Source organism: Triturus cristatus, chromosome 2_2 (assembly GCF_964204655.1).
Source record: "Triturus cristatus chromosome 2_2, aTriCri1.1, whole genome shotgun sequence".
In the NCBI taxonomy this organism is placed as follows: domain Eukaryota; kingdom Metazoa; phylum Chordata; class Amphibia; order Caudata; family Salamandridae; genus Triturus; species Triturus cristatus.
In genome coordinates this window covers 224,814,059-224,833,620 of record NC_140582.1, presented here as the reverse complement: position 1 = coordinate 224,833,620, position 19,562 = coordinate 224,814,059, and the positions used below count along the sequence as shown (strand labels likewise).

The following is a 19,562-nucleotide window of genomic DNA, read 5'->3' as shown; positions in this document are numbered from 1 at the left end:
CCCGGGTGAAACATCCGTTGTCCCACAGGCAGAAGCACGACCTACCTTTACTCCATAGTCACTACCCCAACTACATCATTACCACACATTCCTTTACCATGCAAGTCGTTACAATGAATTGCTTTAGGGGACGCATTGTTGGACAGGTTTTGGATTTCCAACACCTTCCCTACTGATACACTAACTGGAGTTGGAATTGTAATTTTTACTATTCCAAAGACCAGCACCCCCCAAAAAGAAAAAACACGGACAAGAAGAATTCTGTCACAGGACACTACTAAATTTCATGTAAGTCAAAACGTGAGGTGCTATTTACAGACCCACATTTAGAATTAATCAGATATTTACTAATTGGCTCATTATATATATTATTCCAATTTTTCAGTTTTCTACAGTTCTGGGTCCTCAAGAGAGCCCAAATCAACGCTGGGTTCCAAATGCATCGGCAGCTTGACATCGAGGGAGTGAGTCTATGTAAAAGAGAAATACAGTTGCTTTCCTTGAAGAATTACATAAATTTCTATAGAAATGTGTTCTGGTGGCTTCCCCACAATTTGCCTATATATAGATAACTGTCATAGAACAACACAGCTGGAAAACAAGAAAGGCCTTTGCCAGGAGATAAATATCTTAATGATGCACATATTACTGACCTAACAATGACAGTTTGGAGCTCCAGCAAATCGTGTCCTTCTTTTGGATACAAAGCCATGGCTTTTAAACCTGTCACAAATAGAAACAAAATTATTACAACAAATATCCCGTTACCTGTAAGTCTATGTATCTGTCTGTGTGCTAATGCTTCTGAGTTTGTGTTCATATGGCTGCCTGTCTATTGTTTTATTTTGTTGTGTGTCTGATCCACTGTCTCTTCAATTCAGTATATTTATATGCTACCATGGACCATCTGTATAGTACACCATGAATAAATAAAATATATTTTGGGCATTTAAACTTCATTTTTATTTGCAATCAAAGAACGCTATAATCAAATAGTATCTAACACTTGGCAGCTACATAAAAATGTAGAAAAAATAAGATTTTTACCATTTTTGTAGATGTTAACAGATTACCATGTTTACTTAATTTACATGTTGGTTTTATCCCAACGTTTACCTCTATTTACAGCTCGTATTCTACCTCCTGAAATTGCTTTTGATAAGCCAACCTGTACTGTGAGAAAATATCTCCTACGTTAGGGGGTGGAAGAGACAACTCAAAGTTCTTAATAATAACTTATAAAATGGAACCTAATTCCGGATGCTCTGAATTAACGTGTATAAAGAGCTGGGTGGTACCAAACAGTGATGTCTGTTTACTTAGCAGCTTACTTTCTCTGTCATGTGGTGAACTTGGGAGAGTAGACTGTATTTAATTACTGTTCCTTTTATTTAGAGTGACCCTGCTTGTTTTGATAAAAGTGCTTGTTTTGATAAAAACCATGTAAAAATCCTTAAAAATAACAAACAGGTAGGTAGTTTGAGCCAACTTCCTTTCCGGCCCATTTTTTTATCGTGACGTTTTCTTAGAGAAGTCTCCTGATTATTATTCCACATAATAAAAAATCTCACCTGAGTTTGCAAGAAGTTAAATGATTTTCATTTGAGCTCCTGATATCAATTCTAATTCTCTGATGGTACCTTATAGGCCTATTGTTTTTGGTTCGAGAATGCACTTATCTGTAATTGATAATAAGTCCAATTGTTCACAGAATTAAGAATGAACCGTTCTTTGCTCTCATTGTGCCAAAGTGGTGTCTGTTATCTTGTGAAAAAAATAAAAAGAGGGAGTAAATAAATTGCGGAAGTCTAGAAGAGAAGTAACATGCCACGTGGTGAAACAAGTGATGGAAAATGCACTGATTTTAACTATTTTATACAGTACTTTATTATTGTCAAAACATATGTGCATGTCCTTTCATATATGGTTATTGCCATGCTGCATGAATTCATCCCTGAAATTCATTAGGGCTTAGTATTTGCCTAAAGATCCCTAGATTGTGGTTCAATAGATATCCAAGGTATTTACATGAAGGGACTCCTGTTTGTTTCATTTGATGTGCATGTGTCGATGCTTAGAAAATATGATCATACTCCTTCCTCTTACTCCGCGCACAACCAGTATCTAAAAGTACGCACTCTGATCCGGTGTGTACCCTATCCAAATGTCATGAGACTCTGCAAATTCTGGAAAGCCTCTTGATAAGCTCACAGAAAAGGAAAAAAGTATTCATTCTTTTGCCGTCAACAGTTGTAGAAATGCACAATTTTGAGGAAAGAAAACTACACCTGAGCACAAACAGGGTCCCTAAATTAAAAAAGCAAAATATATACTTTATACAATGTTCCAAAAAACTCCTACAAAAAAGGTTCCGATACAAATCTACTTTTTGCATAAATGCAGAGTATGTTCTGCCTCAAACAGTAGTTTTAATACAGCAACGAGAACTAAACCTATGTAAGTTAAATTCAAAGCATGTATTACTCTGTCAATAACAAATAGTTAGCTTGCTATCCTAAGGCATAAATCATCAGAGTGCTACGGCCAATTAAATTATCTGTGGTCTTATTACACAGAGAGAGAACAAATGAGTGTGCGAACAAAAGAAAAGAAGAGAGTATCGGAGAGCTTTATGAACAGGTATGACTCACAAATTCTGCCAGATGAATCTTCCTAACTGAGTTGGTCTGGTTTTGAGTGCGTACACAAAGTAAATATTGTTTTGTTGCTTGATTCATTCCTTAATTGGTTCTTCCCGTCACCCGACCTGTAATCTCCCTTCCAAGAATGAAGGACAAATAATGAACTCTTGATGTCAGAAAGTGATACCCATCTAGTGGCTGGATTGCACAGTGTGAAACAGAGAAATCTGGGCTCGATCCCAGCGTCCCAGCTTGACCAAATTGTGTGATTTTTAGGCAATACTTTATTTCATCAAGCCTCGTTTATGTTCAATGTCACATATGACAACGCCTTCAAATACTGGAGTTCAGGGCGTGCTCTGTACAAGAACGTCTCTTGTGTTGGATTTAACACTCTACAATGTTGCTCCAAGTATAATTAGAATCATCTCAGCCACATATAGGGTACACAACTGACTAGCATCCTAGCTCACTAGTGCCATTGTCGTCAGGACAGAGATCTGGGGGCAGGAATGCTCCTCGGTACATGTTTAAAAACTCTCACTTTTTAAATAAATATTTTTCAAATAAAATGATGTTCTCCAGTTTTGGCTTTTGCCTGTTAAAGAAATACTTTTTTTAAATTATGAAAACAATGTCATACTCTAACTTTATGTTTGTTGATTGATTTATTTGCCAAATATTTTTAAGGTCCGCCATGTGTACAGTTTTTTAAAGCCAGCGCTCAACCCTGACTTGGCTCAGTGATCATGGGCCAAGTAAGCAACCACCGTACCACGAGAACAGCTGCTACGCTGTGTGCCCAGTTTTCGGCAGCACATACAACTGCACGCGTCTTTCGCACTGTAAGCCAAATGTGTAAATGTAAGGTTACTACTGACAAAAATGAATTATGGTTAAGTATAGCACCATACATGGCCCACCACTGGTTCTGAAACACCCTTCTACAGAAATAAATAGAGGCAGAGGCTTAAAATAGAACCCTATAGTATATATTATTAAAATAAGCTAATTTATTTCGACATTTTAAACATATATATACATTTAATTTAAAGTTAACATACTTTGTTGCTGCCTTACATTGTTAAATGCAATTTAAATCATTAAAGCTACCATTATCTTCGCTTGAGGTGGAAAGGAAAGACATATGTAAGAGGGTAAAATCGTCCTTGCCCAATATTTTGATCTAAATTAACACTTTTAAAAAGCTGGGGAAGAAAATACAGATGCAATCAGATGTGAATCTGCTGGAATATTGTGGGCTAGAATTGCCAATCATAGGCTATTTTGAAGCCGCATCGAGTTGTAAAGAATGGGAAACTTGTGGCAAGATTAACATCATTGGCAAGATGAAATATTATTAGTTTGACAGGAGGAGAGAAATTTTAGATTTTTGGGAAAAAAAACAACCATCAGAAGTTGGTCATGCAGATTGATAGTGGGGAGAAATGGAGACTGACGTTTCTGAAGTGTTCAGAGGAAGATTAGGATGTTTTAATGGATTCACACAAAATTCAGGTTGTAAAATGAGGTGGACCTCAAAGTCCAGAAGGTTAGGAATGTTCCCCAGCCTTTGAAAGATTTACAGATTTATTGATGGATGAATTAAGCAATTATGTGATGGTGGGATAATAGAACCCATAACAACCTCAGATGGTTGAAAGCTATTGTGCTTGCACAAAAACCAATGGCATAATTAGAAATTGTATTCACTTGCGCAGTCCAGAAAGGAGCGGACTGGCAACCCAAAACCGCCCTGGCAAATTTTGTCAGAACACCGCCTGTATGGTGCATAGCGAGGAAGTGCAGCGAGCAAGCCTGACCACTACAAGGGGGAAATGGGGGGTATCCCCCAAGAAAATGTGGGAAAAAATGTAGAAATGTGCATTTTAGAACACATATTTCATGATAAATTCAATTTTATTAGCTTTTAAAGCATAGTAAATTATGACCTTACAGAACACCAGGATACCCAGTCACACCCACAGACATTCTTATGGAGAACACAAATAAATACGATGTCATGCATGAAACATGAATTTAAATATAATATAAGTGCATACATTCACTATAAAGCACAGTCAAGAAGCGAAGATCACAATGAAAGACCATTTCGAGGGATGTTAGCATTCTCTACCCCAACAAGCGGTGTTAAGCCCAGCCAAGAAGCAGTGTTAAGCACAGCCAAGAAGCTGAGAACAAAATGAAGGAGCATTTCGAGGGTTGTTAGCATCCTCCACCCCAATAAACAGCTCAACTGGCCCATTTTAGCGCTGGTGGCGCTTGGTGCAACAATAGTTTTGGGCACTCCCTCCCCCATGACCTCCATCTCCACAGATTCCCTCACTGTTACTCTCCAACAGTGGCCCTCACTTCTCCATAGCACCCTTCTCACATGTATTTTATTTGTTTTATAGCGACTCTTCTACTAGCGTAAGGCGTCAGAGCACTTTACATTACACACACATACAGAGACAATGAATCATATGTGTGTAAATCAGTGTATAGAAAAAGTTGCATAAGACAAAGGTGACCACAAAGTGTAGGATTCAAATGTAATCCATACTGGTAGGAATTGTGTAAGAGTGCTTGGTCTGGGGAAGCACAAACTAAGGATTTAAAAGGTAACTCAGTGGTTAGGGTTGACTTTACTACTACTAAGTTATTTCTACCCAAAGAAACCCTTTTTTAGCAACATTAGGATAATGAAAGACTGGGAAAGAACACAATGTTCTAACCTGTATCATGCAGTTTGCATGCAGCTCTTTGATGGCAGTTCATAGCTCACCACACTGTGCTATATTACGATTATTACTTATGAACTGCAAGTAACAAAAGGGTGTCTATGACAAAAGCAGTAAACCACTGAGCTATCCATATAAAAAAACAATCTATGATCTGCTAGATACACGTTATTTGCAGGAGGCATGTTAACCCTCGCCGCTACTCTAGATGAGTCAGAACTGCCACTAAACACATCTCTGATCCTTCTCCAACAGGAACATTAATCACCAGAGTTATCTTGAAATTTTTATTGTTGCCTGAAAACTGATGTATATAGAAGGAACTCTGCAGTGGGTGTTTTTAAACCCATAACAATACAGTGCCCCCAGCTCAGCGATAAACCAGCCTTCAATAACAAAACCAGGACCCACCCTTCCAGCCTTCCAGGGAAACGCTTGATGCCTGCTGTTAGGGGGTAAGCTCAGTACAAGCCCTTGGAGATCTTTTAAGCACAAGTTGAAATAAAGTCTTTGTAGTCTTTCTCCTCTCCTTTCAGTAGCAAGGCAACCACTGCAGGCCAATCCCCCAGGTCAGGGACAGTTTTCCCAGTTCCTTCTCCTCAGGCAGAGGGTCTTCTTGTCAAGCAGGATCTAATTTCTTGGGAGCAGGGTCCCAATACTTATACCCCTTTGTTCCTCTGGGGTAGAGGGGCCTTTGCCCAGTCAAAACCAGTTCTTGAGCACTTTGTTGACATGACTCTGCCTTTCTATTCAGGGTGCAGGGCAGAGACATCAGCCGCTCCACAGGAGGTGGAGCCAGCATTGTGGTGGCAGAGCACAGCCCTATTCAGAGTCCAGGTGCACTCCTCCCACCCAGATGGATGTCAATCTCTCCATTCACCACCAGGCTACCTAGCCCTGCCCCTCTGGGTTTCCCCAGCCCTGTCACTCACACAAACCAGACAGGCAGATACACATCATAGCAGAGGCGGGCTGAAATGGTTAGGCAAGCAAATACCAACTTTCTAAAAGTGGTATTTGCAAACACAGAATAATAAAATAAACTTTACTAAAAGATGTATTTTATTATTCTGAGTTCAGGAATACTAAACTCGATTTTCTACCATGTTCCCTGGGTCTGTTAGGATCATAGGATGTAACAATTCTAACAGCCCATTCTGGCCTATGGAGAACAGGTAGCCTAACAATAGTGAAAAACGAAAATGGCTGTAATTCACTTTTAGGACATGCCACACACATCAGGGCTTGTCCTACCTTATGCTTACAATGCACCCTGCCCTTGGGCCTACCATAGCGGTGACTAATATGAAGTTAAGGGAAGGTTTAGGGACTGGGAAGTGGGTGCACTTGCCCAGTCAGCATGACAGTACCAGACTGCACGCAGGTTCTGCAATGGCAGACCTTAGACACGTTTTACTAGGCCGCTTCTGTGGGTGGCACAACCAGTGCTGCAAGCCCACCAGCAGCATTTGTATTTACAAGCCCTGGGCACTCCTGGTGCACTTTACTGGGGTCTGACAGTAAACCAAATAAGCCAATCATGGAATCCAACCAACATATGCATTTTAAATAGGGAGCACTTGCACTGTGGCACTGGTTGGCAGTGGCACAGTGCTCTGAGCGGCCAACACCATAAAAACACATGAGGCACAGCGACAAAAAGTGAAAGGGAGACTCATGCCAAGGTGCCAGGTTTAACACGTGTCCCCTCCAGCTGAAAAGTGGGGAGAACTACCCTACCCCAGGGAGTTCCTCATCACTAAGGCGGAAAAATCTGGACAGACCGTCAGCATTGGCGTGATCTGTACCAGGGCGATGTTCCACCGTGAAATCCATACCCTGTAGGGAAATGGACCACCTCAACAGCTTTGGTTTCTCACCCCTCATGTGCATCAACCATCTTAGGGGCCTGTGGTCTGTCTGAACCCGGAAGTGAGACCCAAACAGGTAGGGTCTTAGCTTCTTCAGCACCCAGACCACAGCAAATGCCTCACGCTCAATAGCACTCCATCTCTGTTCCCGTGGTAGTAACCTCCTGCTTATAAAGGCTACAGGTTGATCTAGGCCCTCTTCATTAATCTGTGAAAGAACAGCCCCCACACCATGCTCTGAAGCCTCTGTCTGAACGATAAACTCTTTGGAGAAGTTGGGAGCCAAAAGCACGCGTGCCGTGCACATAGCAGCTTTCAGGGCCTCAAAAGATTTCTGACAGGTGTCAGTCCAAATCACATTCCTGGGCTGCTTCCTTGAAGTCAGCGCTGTCAAGGGGGCAACAATGTTGCCATACCCCTTGACAAACCTCCTGTAGTACCCGGTGAGACCTAGGAAGGCTCTCACCTCTGTCTTGGGCGACTCCCAATTCAGGATGGTTTCTATCTTGGGTTCAAGGGGTGCCACCTGGCCACTCCCAACCTTGGTGCCCCACGTACACCACTGAACCCTGCCCGATCTGGCACTTACTCGCCTTGATCGTGAGGCCTGCCCTCCGCAGCGCCATCAACACTTCCCAGAGGTGGCGCAGGTGTTCCTCCCACGTGGAACTGAACACTGCGATGTCATCCAGGTAGGCTGCACTGAACGAATCCAGCCCAACTAACACCTGGTTGACCAACCTCTGGAAGGTGGCAGGGCCATTCTTCATCCGAAAGGGTATAACCCAGAACTGGTAGTGCCCATCAGGGGTGGAAAATGCTGACCTCTCTTTGGCCCCATCGGTCAAGGCGATCTGCCAATACCCAGACGTTAAATCAAACGTGCTTAGGTAGTTGCCAGCCCTTAGCCGATCTATGAGCTCATCAGCTCTGGGGATGGGGTGTGCGTCAGTCCTGGTGACCGAATTGAGTCCTCTGTAGTCCACACAGAACCGGAGTTCGGGTGTGGCTCCCGGCGCTGCAGCCTTTGGGACCAAGACCACTGGGCTGGCCCAAGGACTGCTTTAGGACTCAATTACCCCAAGGGCAAACATCTTGGAGACCTCCTCCTTGATGCAGGCCCTTACCCTGTCAGTCACCCTGTAGGCCTTGTGCCGTACAGGTGTACTATCCCCAGTGTTCACATCATGGACACACCAATCAGTGACACCGGGAATCAGGGAAAACAGGTCAGAGAATTGTCCCAGTAACTGGCGACAATCGTTCTGTTGCTCAGGGGTCAGGGTGGAAGAGAGGATGACACCATCCACTGACCCATCTTGCTCCTTGGCTGACAGGAGGTCAGGAAGAGGCTCGGTCACCTCCTCCATCCCAGCATCTGTCGCTAAGAGCATGTCCACTTGGGACCTCTCCAAGTGGGGCTTGAGGCAGGTGACATGAAGGACCCTCAAGGGGTTCCTTGGAGACCGCAAGTTCACCAAATAGGTGATAGGGCTCTTGCGCTCCACAACCTCAAAGGGACCGGTCCACTTATCCTGGAGCGCACAGGGCTCCACTGGGGCCAAGACCCATATCTTCTGTCCAGGCTGAAGCTCTACCAGAGTGGCATTCTGGTCGTACCACCGCTTCATCTCCTCCTGGCTGGCTTCCAGGTTTGCCTCAGCAAGTTCCCTGAAACGCCTAGTCTGGTTTCTGAAGGCCAGCATGTAGCTATATACATTCTGGGGAGGTTTCCTGGGAGATTGCTCCCAGCCTTCCTTGACCAGACTTAGATGTCCTCTCACTGGGTGTCCGTACAGCAGCTCAAAGGGACTGAACCCTAGAGACTTCTGTGGCACCTCTCTGTAAGCAAAGAGAAGGCATGGTAAGAGGACGTCCCACTTATGCCTCATGGGTTCCTCAAGACCCATTATCATGCCTTTTAGGGTTCGGTTGAATCTCTCAACCAACCCGTTTCCTGGGGGTGGTAAGGTGTGGTGAACTTGTAGGTTACACCACACTCTTGCCAAAGGGATTTCATATATTTAGATATGAAATTGGTACCTCGGTCAGACACCACCTCTAGAGGGAATCCCACTCGGGAGAAAATTCCCATCAGCGCACGTCCCACCACGGGGGCCATCACTGTCCTCAGAGGGATGGCTTCCGGGTACCGGGTGGCATCGTCCACCAGGACCAGGATGAACCTATTGCCCATCGCTGTCCTGGGGTCCAGTGGCCCTACAATGTCAATCCGCACTCGCTGGAATGGGGTACCGACCACAGGGAATGGCTGGAGTGGAGCCTTCTGCTTCCTTACCACTCTTCCCACTTGCCTGGCAAGTCTGGCAGGTCCTGCAGTGAGTGTCTGAACTACTGCGCATTTGGGGCCAAAAGAAGTGGGTGACAAGCCTTTCAAAGGTCTTGTCCTGCCCCAAATGTCCTGCTAATGGCACATCGTGAGCCAGCCCCAGTAGGAAGGCTCTGAAGCGCTGGGGTACCACCAGCACACGGGCTGACCCAGGCTCAGCAACCTTAGGCTCAGAATACAGGAGGTCGTTCTCCCAGTAAATGAAATGTGTTCCAGACTGATCACCATTGGCCTGGTCTGCAGCCTGCTGCCGCATACCCACGAGAGAAGGGCATTCTTTCTGCTCACTGCAGAATTCCTTCCTGGAGGATCCTCCTTCTTGCTGCCAATGGGTCAGCTCAAGCAGGTCCCCCAGTTCGGCTATCTGTTCCCCTGTAGGTTCCAGGGCATCCCCCTCAAGGTCTGCTTCCTCCTGGACCGTGGGAACTTTGGGGGCCGGTTTCCCGCGCCCCCTGCCTCTTTTCCCTAAGGCCGGTTCCTGGGCCTCCCTCTCAGGCTCCAGGTCCTCTTGAGCACCTCTACTCGCTGTCATGGACCGTGTGGTGACACAAGCCCAATCTGGCATACCCAACATCTCCAGGTGAGCTCTCCTCTCTACCTTAGCCCAAGGTGAGCTCTCCAGATTGTTCCCTAACAGACAGTCTACAGGCATGGCGGGTCTCACAGCTACCTGAAGAGTACCAGAGACCCCCCCCCCACTCAAAGGGAACCTGAGCCACCGGACAGTGACTCTCGGTGTTGTCGGCGGCAACAACCGGATAGAATGCTCCTGGGACAACCTGCTCCTGAGACACCAGGTGGCGCTTGACAGCCGTCACACTGGCTCCTGTGTCTCTGAGAGCTTCAACCCTATGGCCATTTATGGTCACCCACTGCCTGTGTTTTTTAGTGTTCTCAGGCAGCTGGGTTTTGGGGACCACTTCACGGTCTCCTAATGAGACCAGGGACATTTCAACTGAACCCCACCCACCTTGGACACCCATCTCTCCACCCAGGGCTACACTAGCCATCTGCCGGGGGGTTGCACAGGGGGTGGTAGTTTACCAAACTGGCGACACTTGGGATCATTGGCAAAATGACCCAGCTCACCACCTCTGTAACAGGTTGGGGGCCCTCTTTGAACAGGGGTACCTGTCGGGGCCCCAGTCGGTTTCTGGGGTGGGGGAGGCTGAGAACCTTTCCCTTGGTGCCCTTGGGGAATACTTTGGGGCCTCCTCTGGAACTCCCTCTGTTTACCCTTGCCCCCCCGCTCTTCTGCTGGGGACCCTGCCCACCTTTAGCGGAGTCTCCCACGGGACCCTTGTGGACATTGGTACTGACCCAGCGGTCCGCCTCCTCAGCAAGCTTCCTAGGGTTAGTCAGCCTACTATCAATCAGGTGCTGGCGTAGCTCAGGAAAACAATTACTGGACAAGTGCTCCCATGCCATTAAATCAAGAAGCCCTTGAAAATTATCAACCTTGCTACCCTTCACCCAACCATCCAGTGCTCTGCAAAAAAAAGTCACGTACTCCACATATGTACTATTGGGAATCTTAGTGCAACCCCTGAACCTCTGTCTATACATTTCAGGGTTTAACCCATACCTAGCCATTAAAGCTTCCTTCATATGGGGGTAAGAGTTATACACTTCTGAGGGCAAATCTAGCAGTGTATCCCGCCTTTCACTCAAGAACCGCCAACACAACCCCGCTCCCCAATCCTTCTCAGGGACCCGATGGGAGGACATGGCTACTTCGTAGGCTTTAAACCACTGCCCTATGTCATCATTTTTTAAAAATTATTTCACTACATCTTTGGGTATTTACACTCTGGACTCTACCTGCACTGGGGGTGTGCTGCCACCAGAGGGAGTGCTTCCCAAGCCCTGGGCTTTCAACTCCAGCTCCCTCATTTTCATGTCATGCTCCATTTGGTTTTTTTTCTCTTCCATTTCCAGCCTTTTTTGTTCCATTGCCAGCTGTCCATTTAGTTTGGCCATCTCTATTTCATTAGCTCTGGTTTCCTTCCTGTCTGCCAACTCCCCTGGAGATAAACTTTTACTAGAAACACTGCTACCTGCAGGGGAAGGTGTTCTCCTTCCTCTTGGACCCACTGGCCCATCTAGCTGCTCATCTGCCTCCTCATCATCAGTGGCATTCCTTGCCTCTACCCAGGCCCTCAGCGCCTTGTAGAACTCTGGCTTGTTTTTACATCCAGTTGTAGAAACATTACATTTCTTGCAGAAGAATTTCAGCTGTTTTGCAGTGCAGCTATCCAATTTCTCTTCTTCCCATTCCAATTCAGTATTCACAGAGACTATGGATGCTGCTTTCTCCACCATGGTTAAGCTTGGCAGTGCTCAAAAATAGACAGTCCCAAAAGAAATCTACCAACAAGTATTGGTTGCGTTTAAGGTCTGCACTCACTAAGTAGTGTTCACCAATTACTGTACATGAGTCACAAATGCAAGTCCAGAATCTTCACCGCTGACCACCAATGTTAGAATCCGGGTTCTCTGGTTGGCACAGGAAGGTACTTGTGGCAAGCAGGGAACCTTTCCTCTAGTCAGGGTAAGGGGTTACACTCCTAAAATAACCCCTGCTCACCCTCTAGGTAGCTTGGCGCGAGCAGACAAGTCTTATCTCAGAGCGCTATAGGTTAAGCATTTGTGAACACATACAGTAACCAAGTGACAACACTACAAATGAACACCACACAGGTTTTTATATTAAAAATAAGGATTCTTTATATAGAGTTACCACAAGACCATTAAACGACAAAAATACACAATACTGTTACTTTAGATGGTAGAAGTTTGCTTAGTTCTCTTAAGTTCTTAAATGCGACACTTTAAGTCAATGTACCTTAGATGCGACATGCAGGGCAACGAAAGTGTTGCAACGATGCTGATGCGATGAAGTTTCTGGTGCAAAGAAATAAAGACGTGAAGATCTTCCCGATGCGTTACGCTTCTCCGATGTTGCGAGAAGACTCGACTCGATGCGTCAGCTACAGTGGCGTCACCCCTTTACGCGATGCGACGACAGCGGCCTTGGCAGCGGCACTCTTCTCCGACGTTTGCGAGACGCTTCCGCTCGATGCGATACTACAGTGGCGTCACCCCTTTACGCGATGCGACTACAGCAGCTCCGATGGCGGCACGCTTCTCCGTGGATGCGAGGCGCTTTTCTTGATGCGGTGCAATGCGACAACTACGATGGCTGCGATGGCGACACGCTTCTTCCTCGATGCGAGACTCTTCTCTTGATGCGGTGCAAGGCGTCAGGTACGATGGCTGCGATGGCGACACGCTTCTTCGGCGTTGCGAGACACTTCTGGAATGATGCGAGACGCTTCCGCTCGATGCGATGCTGCAGCGGCGACACCCTTTGCGAGATGCGACGACAACAGCTCCAACGGCGGCACGCTTCTCCTCCTCGAGTCACGCTTCCAGCTCCTTGCGACACGCAGTCCCTCAGAAGGCCCAACAACAGCAGCAGGCACTTCCAAAAGACTGTGGGGAGCTGGGGGTGAAGTCCACTGGTCCTGGGACTTCGTTCAGGGGGCAAGTTAAGTACAAGCCCTTGGAGATCTTTTAAGCACAAGTTGAAATAAAGTTTTTGTAGTCTTTCTCCTCTCCTTTCAGCAGCAAGGCAACCACTGCAGGCCAATCCTCCAGGTCATGGACAGTACTCCTCCTTACAGCTTTCCCAGTTCCTTCTCCTCAGGCAGAGGGTCTTCTTGTCAAGCAGGATCTAATTTCTTGGGAGCAGGGTCCCAATACTTATACCCCTAATTTCTTTGTTCCTCTGGGGTAGAGGGGCCTTTACCCAGTCCAAACCAGTTCTTGAGCACTTTGTTGACACGACTCTGCCTTTCTATTCAGGGTGCAGGGCAGAGACATCAGCCGCTCCACAGGAGGTGGAGCCAGCATTGTGGTGGCAGAGCACAGCCCTATTCAGAGTCCAGGTGCACTCCTCCCACCCACCTGGATGTCAATCTCTCCATTCACCACCAGGCTACCTAGCCCTGCCCCTCTGGGTTTCCCCAGCCCTGTCACTCACACAACCCAGACAGGCAGATACACATCATAGCAGAGGCGGGCTGAAATGGTTAGGCAAGCAAATACCAACTTTCTAAAAGTGGTATTTGCAAACACAGAATATTAAAATAAACTTTACTAAAAGATGTATTTTATTATTCTGAGTTCAGGCATACTAAACTCGATTTTCTACCATGTTGCCTGGGTCTGTTAGGATCATAGGATGTAACAATTCTAACAGCCCATTCTGGCCTATGGAGAACAGGTAGCCTTACAATAGTGAAAAATGAAATTGGCTGTAATTCACTATTAGGACATGCCACACACATCAGGGCTTGTCCTACCTTATGCTTACAATGCACCCTGCCCCTGGGCCTACCATAGGGGTCACTAATATGAAGTTAAGGGAAGGTTTAGGGACTGGGAAGTGGGTGCACTTGCCGAGTCAGCATGATAGTACCAGACTGCACGCAGGTTCTGCAATGGCAGACCTTAGACACGTTTTACTAGGCCGCTTCTGTGGGTGGCACAACCAGTGCTGCAAGCCCACCAGCAGCATTTGTATTTACAAGCCCTGGGCACTCCTGGTGCACTTTACTGTGGTCTGACAGTAAACCAAATAAGCCAATCATGGAATCCAACCAACATATACATTTTAAATAGGGAGCACTTGCACTGTGGCACTGGTTGGCAGTGGCACAGTGCTCTGAGCGGCCAACACCATAAAAACACATGAGGCACAGTGACAATAAGTAGAAGGGAGACTCACGCCAAGGTGCCAGGTCTAACACCTGGTATGACCAGTCCGGCCTTGGATCTAGAAGAGTTAATCTTGGCGGACAGGCATCCAATGCAAAATATAAATGAGCTACTGGCAACAATATTAGAGAGAATACCCAAGGTTGCACACTTAAAGGGTGGTATCTTGGTGTACTGCTCGATTTTCCCGGCCTTCCGGTGTTGCAGAGCAATCCATATGACTTCAGTCTCTTTCCATCCGAGTCTAAGGACTGGAGTAGTGAGTAGGGCCTATCTATTAGACACTTGTGACACCATCCCGTGCTCCTACCCTTAGCTCAGGGCCTATATACATAGCCTAGGGAATAGATTCGTTAGCCTTGAGGATAATTTGCCCTATAGTGAGGTTGTTTCATGGAGCTGTGTTGAATTCAGGCCTGGTAGGCCTCAAACGGGAGAGACTCCATCTTTCTTTCTGCTCCGGCAGCCCGGGACCTTTCCAGAGGGAGGGGGATGTTTTAGTTATGAGGTGTTATTCGCTTGGAGAGAACCGGTTCAGGCCGGCCCTTATCGAAGGATTGTATTTTTCTTCATGCCGAAGACACTACATCAGGCCGGCCGGCTGGGAAAGTGTCCTTGGTACGGGGAGGTACAGGAATTTGGTGGGCGGCAGGTTTCGAGCTGGAAATTTCCATGAGGGAATGCACTTCTATATTAGTGAAAGTCTGAGTGAGATAAGGGCACTTGCTTCTAGACCATAGACGGCATCTGGCCGTTAGCAGAAAAGCTATTACTTATTCCAGGGAAGACTGATGATGAACTTGAATCCAAAGAGGAGAGAGTAGCCGATAAGGACGAGGTTCCAGTGACTCGGAGAGGGAGAAGGGAGCAGACCCACAACTGCAGAGGGGTGACTTCCAGGCTAAGCCGAGGCATAGACGAGAAGGGAACCTAGATGACCATTGAGCACGGGCTACGTACTATAAAGGTGAAGTCGACCCCTTTTTCTTTAGAGTATACAACTTAACCTTTCACTTTCCTTGCAGGTTGTCTATATATATATAATGTATTCTGCGAATGTGCATGTGGCATTTAAATAAAGTATTTAGCTTGTTGTACGTTAGCATGTGTTGTGTACTTTTGTATAGGAGGATAGCCTATTCTTTAGTCAGAGTTGCCTTAAAATGAACAGAGGTTAATCCTGGTCAGGTAAGTGGTAACTGGATGAGGGGGAAAACAAGCCCCTCGAACTAGAGAACAGGTTGTGCTCAACTAATAGTCTTTGTGTGATCTGATATATGGTAACCCCGATTCCCCTGTTGTGTACTGCAGTAATAATAGGATGAGCTCGTGCTAAGGCTGCCGTGTAGGTAGGAGATTCTGGGTCTGACTGAGGCCGCGAGATCGTGTGTGTGTCGCTGCCGAATGGGTAGGAGATTCTGGACCTGACGGAGGTCGCGAGACTTTGTGTGTTGCTACCGGATGGGTAGGAGATTCTGGGTCTGACTGAGGCCGCGAGATCGTGTGTGTCGCTGCCGAATGGGTAGGAGATTCTGGGTCTGACTGAGGCCGCGAGATCGTGTGTGTGTCGCTGCCGAATGGGTAGGAGATTCTGGACCTGACTGAGGTCGCGAGACTTTGTGTGTTGCTGCCGAATGGGTAAGAGATTCTGGACCTGACTGAGGTCGCGAGATCGTGTGTGTCGCTGCCGAATGGGTAGGAGATTCTGGGTCTGACTGAGGCCGCGAGATCGTGTGTGTGTCGCTGCCGAATGGGTAGGAGATTCTGGACCTGACGGAGGTCGCGAGACTTTGTGTGTTGCTGCCGAATGGGTAGGAGATTCTGGACCTGACTGAGGTCGCGAGATCGTGTGTGTGTCGCTGCCGAATGGGTAGGAGATTCTGGGTCTGCCTAAGGCCGCGAGACTGTGGTTGCTGAGATTGCGAGGCTGTGAGGTCTTGATATATATATATAATAGGAATTCCCTGTCCTTAGGTGGTACGTATATATGTGGTTATTTGGGTGTAAAAAGACCCTAGGGAGGGGGTAACGTTCTGTTTTGGGTCAGAAGGGCTCTGTAGAGCGAGTTCCACCCGATCCGAAAACCCAAGCAGAACATTTGGCGTCACGAACTGTTTACGTAACCTGTGTGCGTTGTGGTTGTCTTGTGTTTGCTTTCGGCGTGTGCGTGATTTTCTTTTTTGTATATTTGCGTATATACTTTTTCTTTCTCTTTCTTTCTCTCTTCCTTTCTTTTCTCTGCGTTTCTTTTTCTTTCTTTTTCGCGATGTTTTCTAGGAAATCGAAATCTACTCTTAAATTGTCCGTTGATATTCCCGGATGGGATTCAACGCCTTATGGTGCCTTGGCCCGAGAGTGGGCTGATTCTACTGGTCTGAGTGAAAATTGGAATTCTTCCTTGGAGTCGGCGGAACCGGCTGACGTGATTACTTGTTTGCAGACGGCACCTGTCTTGAAGGGTGAGGAGGTTGCCGCTTTGGGGCGCAGAGGTTGGGTTATTCTGTCTGCGTATCGGATTCTGCATGAGAGGTTGCTGAAATTGCAGGTCTCTTTTAAGGATGCGAAATCACACCTTGTTGAAATTCAGAATTCTAACACTTTATTGCGGTGTCAAAATAAGTTGCTTTCCGACAAACTTGACACTTACCAAACGGTTGCCGAAAGGGCGGCTGTGCGGATTGCTCGTTATAAGTACAAGAACAGGCGTGGTCGTGTTTCGTCGCGTAAAGTGCGTCTGGTCGTGGCGAAAGCTGGACTGGATTGGAATCCTGATGAATGGGATGGTAATATCTGGGACTCGACTTCGTCTTGTTCCTCGGGTGAGGAATGTGCTATGCATGAGCTTTCTCGTTCCCGTCCTGACAGTAAGTCTACTTCTCGCACCTCTGATGGTGCACACCGTGATTGCGCTCGTTCTTCGGGCGGGATTGATACTTTTCACCCTGACTGTCCCTCTACTCGTACTGCTCGGGCTCCTTGTGATGCTCGTCCCGTTGTTTCTGCGCACCCGGTTTTTCGTCGGAAGTTGCAGCAGTCTCCCAATGCTCCGCAGGGTGTTTCTTTAGACTGTTTGGAAGATTTTACCCAGCAAGAAATTAGTGATATTTTGCAACGCTTTCGGCAGCGGACTGGTGAGGCTTTGCTCACGTGGATGGTGCGCCTTTATGAACTAGGCGCTGCTGGTATTATGTTGGATACTGGCGATTGTTTGAAGTTTTGTTCTTTGAGTTTGGATTCTACTGTGCAAGATCATTTTCGTAACTATAATGGTGGTGGTCAAATTTCTTTGCTCCACTTGGCGACTGAAGGTTGCAATTTGAAGTATCCTACTGAATCTGACTGGCCTGTCAATGACAAGCCGTGGTATACCTTGCGTGATGCTGTGCAACGTCTTAAGGAGGAAGTGATGAAAACGGCTATTTTTCTGGGCACTGCTGACAGGTTGCTTGATGGGTTGTTGACTTCTTCGGTGCGGAATCGTATCATTCGCTCTTCTCCTGTTGCCTACAAGCAGGTCATGATGACTTTGTTGATTAACCAGACTGGTAATGTACTATCTACGGTGTTGGAGTCGGTACGCCAACTCGGTGAGTTGGGTGAGTGGTTTAAACCTGAACGTCAGTCCCGGTCTGACACTCGTACTCCTGGTGAATATAAATTTACTAGACGTGATATCTTTACTGGTCTTTTGGCTGATGGTGTGCGTCGGGAGGATATTGATGGTGAGACTACTGCTCGTTTGTGGGAAATGTTTCGCAAACGGGGCTTGGACCGGAAGGAGGGTGCCCGGCGTGTTCGGACGACTGAGTGTGATCGTGGTTGTTCTGATGGTAGCGGTGATGATGATCGCCGTGGGCGCTTTGATCGTCGTGATGATCGGCGTCCTGTACGTGATCTGTCTCCCCGTCGAGAGCGGGACAGGGAGAGAGAGGGGGAAAAGGAAAGGGGGAGAAATGATCATGCTTACAGCAGACGTAGAGATGATAGGGATCAATCCCCTGAATTGAGAAGGAGGGAGGATCGATACAGTTTGGCCGATCGAAATTCGCAGTGCAATGTAGAGGACAGGAATCCATTTCGTAATGGAGATGGATATGAACAGGAGGTACCGATACCTAAGAAACGTGAGAGTCTTTATCCTGATTTGTCCTGGTACACAGAATGCAGTAAGAATGACTAGGAAATAGGTCAAGCTCCGGTACACAGATGGGCTCACAGAGATAATAGACCCTATGTAGATATTGATATTTTTTGGAGACATCGTAATATCCAAAGGGCCCGAGCATTAGTTGGTACAGGAGCGGAGGCCACTCTTATTCATGGAAAATCAAAGAAATTTACAGGGCAGCCTTTCACTATTACCGGATTAGGAGGAAAGGAAACCCCTGCAGTTCAAACTTTGCTTGAAATGAGAATAGGTAGAATCCCTAGAAAGGAATATTCTGTATTAGTGGTGCCACTTCTAGAATTCATAATTGGAATTGATATTTTGAAGGTAATGACATTGCATCTTGATGATGGGTGTTACCAATTTGGAACGACGCATTATATTTCGTCCAAACCTATACGGGTTGGTCGTTTAAGGATGCCCCCCATACAAGTTCCCCAGGCGACCAAAGTGGTTTGTCAGAAGCAGTATCGTATTCCGGGTGGTCATGAAGAGATTAGTACCACCATTCAGGAGTTGGTTGATGCAGGCGTTATAACTCCAGTTACTTCTGCTTGGAATAATCCTGTTTGGCCGGTGCGTAAAAGTGATAATTCTTGGCGCATGACTGTTGATTATAGAGAATTGAACAAACACACGCCCTCTTTGACTGCTGCAGTACCGGATGTTATCACCCTGATTGAAAGAATCCAAACACATCCAGGTACATGGTATGCGTCCATCGATATTGCTAATGCTTTCTTTTCTATTCCACTTGCCCCTGAGTGTCAGGAACAGTTCAGTTTTACGTGGAACGGGCGTCAGATGACGTTCAGAAGTCTTCCTCAGGGCTATGTGCATAGCCCTACGATCTGTCACCGGCTGGTGGCAGAACACTTGACTGAGGTACCAGTTCATCCCAAAATCCAGATATGTCATTATATTGATGATGTTTTGATCCAAGGCGAAACACAAGAGGATGTTCAGACACAATTAGATAGAGTCATTGAGTGTCTGCGTGGGAAA

At 46.5% G+C, this 19,562-nt stretch overlaps 1 protein-coding gene across 1 annotated transcript in view; it reads right to left on the bottom strand.

The window, feature by feature from the left end:
• The window catches only part of SHOC1 (shortage in chiasmata 1), a 1,571,389-nt gene that overhangs the window by 516,115 nt on the left and 1,035,712 nt on the right, over positions 1–19,562 (bottom strand). Inside the window, exon 19 of the mRNA XM_085643056.1 lies at positions 654–723. Within this exon, the coding sequence (XP_085499182.1) occupies positions 654–723 (70 nt within the window). The remainder of the gene's footprint in view (positions 1–653; positions 724–19,562) is intronic.